Below are 6000 nucleotides of genomic sequence, written 5' to 3' on the forward strand. Positions count from 1 at the left end.
TCATGCCGACCGTAACAGCCCTAACTGTATCAAAAAGTAACAATCCCAACTATGTCTTCAGATAGTTTACAAAATATATCTGACGCAGCTCTCCGTGTACGCGCTTCGGATGAGTACACATAAATCTCCTCACAGCGCGCGCAAGTTCTCTTTTGCGTCTTACAGTTGAATGTTTAAAGTGGCAACTGGCAAGGTTTAAATGAGTTTAGTTTAAACAATAGCAACGTGAGATGTTCAGGTCTCACCTGCACTCGCGCGCTATCAAAACCCGGGTGATGATGGCGTGAATGACATACGGCTCATTCATTGAACATTTGTTTATAGTGATTACCGTAGTTTGCTCCACATCTGATTTTCTATAACCAAACCAGTTCCAAATTGTGAAGGGAACTCTTCGCTTAACAACAAGCTGCTCCTCAGCCTCACGTCTTTCGTCATGCTTGTTTTAACTCCACACATGAACAGTGAATCGGTCGCGCACGAAATAAGTCAACAACTAGACTTATCGTAATTATCGCGAGGAGACAAATTTTTATCATGAGTAGAATTTTCAACGGTATTTATCGCAAACGATAATATCGCCCATCCCTACTCAGCGCACACCTCCTATTACGTTATCGTCACGGACCAATGGTAGTTACGAAGGTGTTTTGCAGCTGGAGTGAACTTTTCCTTAAAGTTCACTTTGGCAAGCCATTTTGAACTTCCAAAAAGAACACAAAACGAACTTCATTTTGGCCTGATTTTGTTCGAAATGACGTCACATCAGTTCTTTGATTTCATTTGAAGTATATCGGGGCCTTTACAGTTCTTAACTGAAATGGTTGGTTCACCCAAAAATGAAATTTCTGTCATCGTTTACTCACCCTCATATGGAAGCTTGTTTCCGCCACTGAATTTTTTTCTTAGAATAGCGAGATATAGACAATTGCGAGTTAAAAAATCAGAGTTGCAAGATAAAAAGTCGCAATTGCGTGTTATAAAGTCAGAATTGAAAGATAAACTTGCAATTGTGAGGAAAAAAAAGTGAAAATAGTGAGTTAAAAAATCACAATTACCTTTTTTATTTTTTATTTAGTGGCAGAAACAAGCTTCTATACCTTCTTGTTGTTCCAAACCTGTATGATTTTCTGTGAAGCGAATATTGTTTGGACCCAAGTGTTCTTCAAAATATCTTCTTCTGTTTGCCTCAGAAGAATGGAAGTCATAGTCATACAAGTTTGTAACAACATGAGAGTGAGTAAATGATGAAAGAATTTCATTTTTGGGTGAATTATCCCTGTAAGGACTTTAATGGACTTTAATTGGATTGCATGGCTTTATCCAGTATTAGATTGTTATTTGTATGAATTTTCTTTGTTTATTTAGGCGATTCATGAGGATGAAGATGAGAACATTGCAATGGGCTCTAGCATGGTGCAAAGCATTCTGGGAACTGAGCACCAGCACTTGTATCCTAAAATCCTCCATTTGGTGATGGCAGATGGAGCTTACCAAGAAGGTAAAGTGTTTATGCACACAATCTCACTCTCTGATCCATTCATGTACCATTTAATCTGGTGTTCTTACATGTGTACTAGTTCATTTAGTCAGATGTTTGCAGAAATAGAGCAATATAACATGGATGGGTGTAGATGATGGCAATTATGTCATTGAGTGCAGTAATTCAAGCATCTCAGAGAATGCCCTGAGAACACACACAAACACACATTCATAAAGAGACATATTGACACTGGTTCTTATTCAGACAGTCTATCTGAATGTGTACTCCTTTTATGTATACCTGTATACCTTAATGATAATACTAACACAATATACAAACCCTATTCCAAAAAAGTTGGGACACTGTACAAATTGTGAATAAAAACAGAATGCAATGATGTGGAAATTTCAAATTTCAATATTTTATTCAGAATACAACATAGATGACATATCAAATGTTTAAACTGAGAAAATGTATCATGGCATCAAAACATCTCAAAAAAGTTGGGACGAGGCCATGTTTACCACTGTGTGGCATCCCCTCTTCTTTTTGTAACAGTCTGCAAACGTCTGGGGACTGAGGAGACAAGTTGCTCAAGTTTAGGAATAGGAATGTTGTCCCATTCTTGTCTAATACAGGCTTCTAGTTGCTCAACTGTCTTAGGTGTTCTTTGTCGCATCTTCCTCTTTATGATGAGCCAAATGTTTTCTATGGGTGAAAGATCTGGACTGCAGGCTGGCCATTTCAGTATCCGGATCCTTCTTCTATGCAGCCATGATGTTGTAATTGATGCAGTATGTAGTGTGGCATTGTCATGTTGGAAAATGCACGGTCTTCCCTGAAAGAGACAATGTCTGATGGGAGCATATGTTGTTCTAGAACTTGGATATACCTTTCAGCATTGATGGTGCCTTTCCAGATGTGTAAGCTGCCCATGCCACACGCACTCATGCAACCCCATACCATCAGAGATGCAGGCTTCTAAACTGAGCGCTGATAAGAACTTGGGTTGTCCTTGTCCTCTTTAGTCCGGATGACATGGCGTCCATGTTTTCCAAAAAGAACTTCAAATTTTGCTTCGTCTGACCACAGAACAGATTTCCACTTTGCTACAGTCCATTTTAAATGAGCCTTGGCCCAGAGAAAACGCCTGCGCTTCTGTACCATGTTTAGATATGGCTTCTTTTTTGACCTATAGAGTTTTAGAATGGCACGGTGGTTTTTGTTCACCGACAATGTTTTCTGGAAGTATTCCTGAGCCCATGTTGTGATTTCCATTACAGTAGCATTCCTGCTATTTGGTGATCCTCTGCCCATCTTGACTTCTGAGAGACACTGCCACTCTGAGAGGCTCTTTTTATATCCAATCATGTTGCCAATTGACCTAATAAGTTGCAAATTGGTCCTCCAGCTGTTCCTTATATGTACATTTAACTTTTCCGGCCTCTTATTGCTACCTGTCCCAACTTTTTTGGAATGTGTAGCTCTCATGAAATCCAAAATGAGCCAATTTTTGGCATGACATTTCAAAATGTCTCACTTTCAACATTTGATATGTTATCTATATTCTATTGTGAATAAAATATAAGTTTATGAGATTTGTAAATTATTGCATTCCTTTTTTTATTCACAATTTGTACAGTGTCCCAACTTTTTTGGAATCGGGTTTGTACATATGTATACAGTATACACATATTTTAGGTATGTGAGTGTCTACCTCAACCAGTTATTTTTCCTCTGTTTTATTCCCTAGACTTACTGATACAATAATATCAAAAATAAAGTTGATAATAATAATAGTATTAGTAAAAAAAACAAAATGCATATAAAAAAAAATGTAATAATGTGACATACCAGAATGATTTGCTCATGTCAGATCATAATGTGTGTGGGTCTTTCACCAGTCTAAACAGAATTAGTTAGAGTGAAATGGATGAAATGTTCAAATAAGCAGTGCCTGCTCGTGCAGCAGATGTATGCGGCACAAGATGTGCTGCATAAATCTCTGAGCATTTCCAGGGCATTTGGGTCAGGTCACATCATTTGGGTTAAGGTGCATACATGCGTCTGCTTGTGTATGTAGCAGCCTCTGATTGATGTGAGGGTATTCCTGGCATTTACACTATGTGTTCAGGGCTAACTCCAGATTATGGACTTTAATGTGACCTCTGACATCAGGAATATAACCTGGAAGTTTTCTTCAGATGTCGGTCTCGTAAGTGAGTTGATTATCCTATAACAGTTCCTCTGTTTCTTTCTCTTCTGCCCCTCTCTCTCGCTCTCTCTCAGATAATGATGAATAGAAGTTATTCATCCGTTCCGTTGGCAGCCTTGGACAATCTGCTGGCAGGCTGAAGTGTTCCCATGATGCACTCTGACAGGCCGAGGAGGTGCTATGGGGGAAGGGGGGAGTGAGAGAGAGAGAGAGAGAGGGGGAAAAGGGGAAATGGGCCACTCAAGCATGGGCAGTTTAGAGTCCACGGTTGACTGTAGTACTACTTCCATATCCCAAGTAACTGAAGCACTTCTCTGTAAATTTTGTGCATATAAATGTGCTGTGGATAATTATATTTAACCAAAGCGTAGCCGAGTGTTAGCAGAAGAGAAGTAATAAGTCTCAGACAGAGATGTACATGTGTGTCCTCCTAGCTGATGACAGACTGTATGTGAAAATGCTGCTCCTGCTGTATTCACAACAGCTGAAGCCATGGAAACTGCTTTTTAAGGCCCTGGACTGGCTATGGAGGTCTAGTTCAGGGGTCAGAGGTCAATTATCTGCCCAATGTCAGGTGCTTGCACACAACAGGCAGCGGGTTTAAACCAGCTGTCTACCTCAGACAACAGATTACTCTTAACTTATATTCTAAAAATACCAGTCTTCTCAAATTTTCTGAACCTTTTTTTGTACTTTTTACATGTCGTTTTCATAACATGCTCAAATATAATTTTGCCTCTTTCAAGATTTCTTACTGGTGAATCTTAAAGCATTATTTCAGGACTTGACAAAACTCTTATTTAGGGAGAGTTACTATGCATATAAAGTGACTAGCACACTTATTGGGTTTATTAACGGGATAGTTCACCCAAAAACTTATATTCTGTCATAATTTATTCACCCTCATGTCAGACCTGCATGACTTTCTTTCTTAATACAAGATATTCTGAGGAATGTTTCAACTGTTTTTGTCCATAGAATGAAAATGAATGGGGTCCAATGTTGGACCCCATTGACTTTCATAGTATGGACAAGAATTTGAAACGACATGAGAGTGAGTAAATGATGAGAGAATTTTCATTTTGGGTGAACTATCACAAGAGCATTTGTTAATGCTGTGCGCATGCTTTGTGTATGTTGTGTGCAGATGCATCTCCAGCAGGATGTATTAAAATGGCCTCTTTGTTTTAGTTGCTGGCAGAATGTGGTACTTGAAAATGTACAGAAAATTGTTAAATAAGTTGCAAGCATTACTGTTTGATTGCATGTCAGAATATGTATATCTTTGTACTGAGAAATAAAGTTTCTTTTTCTTTTTTTTTTTCTTTTTCCCCAAATAATGTGCCTGTGTGTGGGTATTTGGCAATAAAACACTCAGCTTTGGATGTGAAACAGCTGAGCTAAAATCAGTTGCAATATCTGTTTTCAGCTACCTAGATGGGAGGGGGCTTTTCTTCACCTATGCTCAACCTGATTAGTCTGGTGAGCTGTCAGTCAGCAGCAACCGTGCAGCTGTCACAAGAATTGGCTGAAAGCATGTAGGGGTTTCCCCTTATCACAGAACACCCATACATTCTCAGACAACCACAAACTACTGTGGGTGTGTGTATAAGTTGTGTCTTTGCCAGATATCTTGAGTCACATAGTGTTTGCTTTCATTAAATCAAACCTTTCCGAATTCATTCATGTGTATTCCAAGATTATTGTATTATCAAATTCTTTTTGTGGATGTATTCTACTGTTTATAAGGTTGAGGTCAGAAAGAAATTAATACTTATATTCAGAAAGGATGCATAAAACTGATCAAAAGTGACACTAAAGACATTTATTTTGTTACAAATAGAGATGCACAGATTGCAATTTTCTAAGTGTTTCATAAGTGTGATCTGCCGATACCAGTTTTTGCAGATTCTGATTTTCTTTCTAATAACTATAACCGACAGCATATACAAACAAAAATCTACTTTTCTTCAACACAAAGTTTTTTTCATAAAAAAAAAGGTAAAAAGTCAGTAATAAAATAAGAACAAATAAACAAATTGCAAACAACAGCACAAATGCAATAAAATAAAGAGAGCTATGAAACTAAGTTTTTCAGATTGAGTAGGTTTTTATTCAGGTTAGAAATACTACTTAAAGAAATTAAAGTAATCAAATGTAATCAAAGTAAAATAACACTGGATAGTCTTTATTGTAAAAATTAAATACAGATTAATGCTTACAATTAAAATAAAAATAAAAAATGTATTCAGTCAAGAGCAGGAAGTGATTTTCTTTGTCTTTTGCTCTTTGATTAACATGA

At 37.6% G+C, this 6000-nt stretch overlaps 1 protein-coding gene across 5 annotated transcripts in view; it reads left to right on the top strand.

The window, feature by feature from the left end:
* Positions 1–5380, top strand: part of nek1 (NIMA-related kinase 1) — a 48385-nt gene extending 43005 nt beyond the window's left edge. For all 5 annotated transcript variants that reach the window (XM_048206725.1, XM_048206728.1, XM_048206726.1 and 2 more), the window contains 2 exons: positions 1369–1501; positions 3773–5380. In XM_048206725.1, coding sequence (XP_048062682.1) covers positions 1369–1501; positions 3773–3786 — 147 coding nt within the window. In that variant the 3' untranslated portion in view covers positions 3787–5380. The remainder of the gene's footprint in view (positions 1–1368; positions 1502–3772) is intronic.
* Positions 5381–6000: the final 620 nt, after the last annotated feature.

The sequence above is a fragment of the Megalobrama amblycephala genome, linkage group LG11, assembly GCF_018812025.1.
Source record: "Megalobrama amblycephala isolate DHTTF-2021 linkage group LG11, ASM1881202v1, whole genome shotgun sequence".
Classification (NCBI taxonomy): domain Eukaryota; kingdom Metazoa; phylum Chordata; class Actinopteri; order Cypriniformes; family Xenocyprididae; genus Megalobrama; species Megalobrama amblycephala.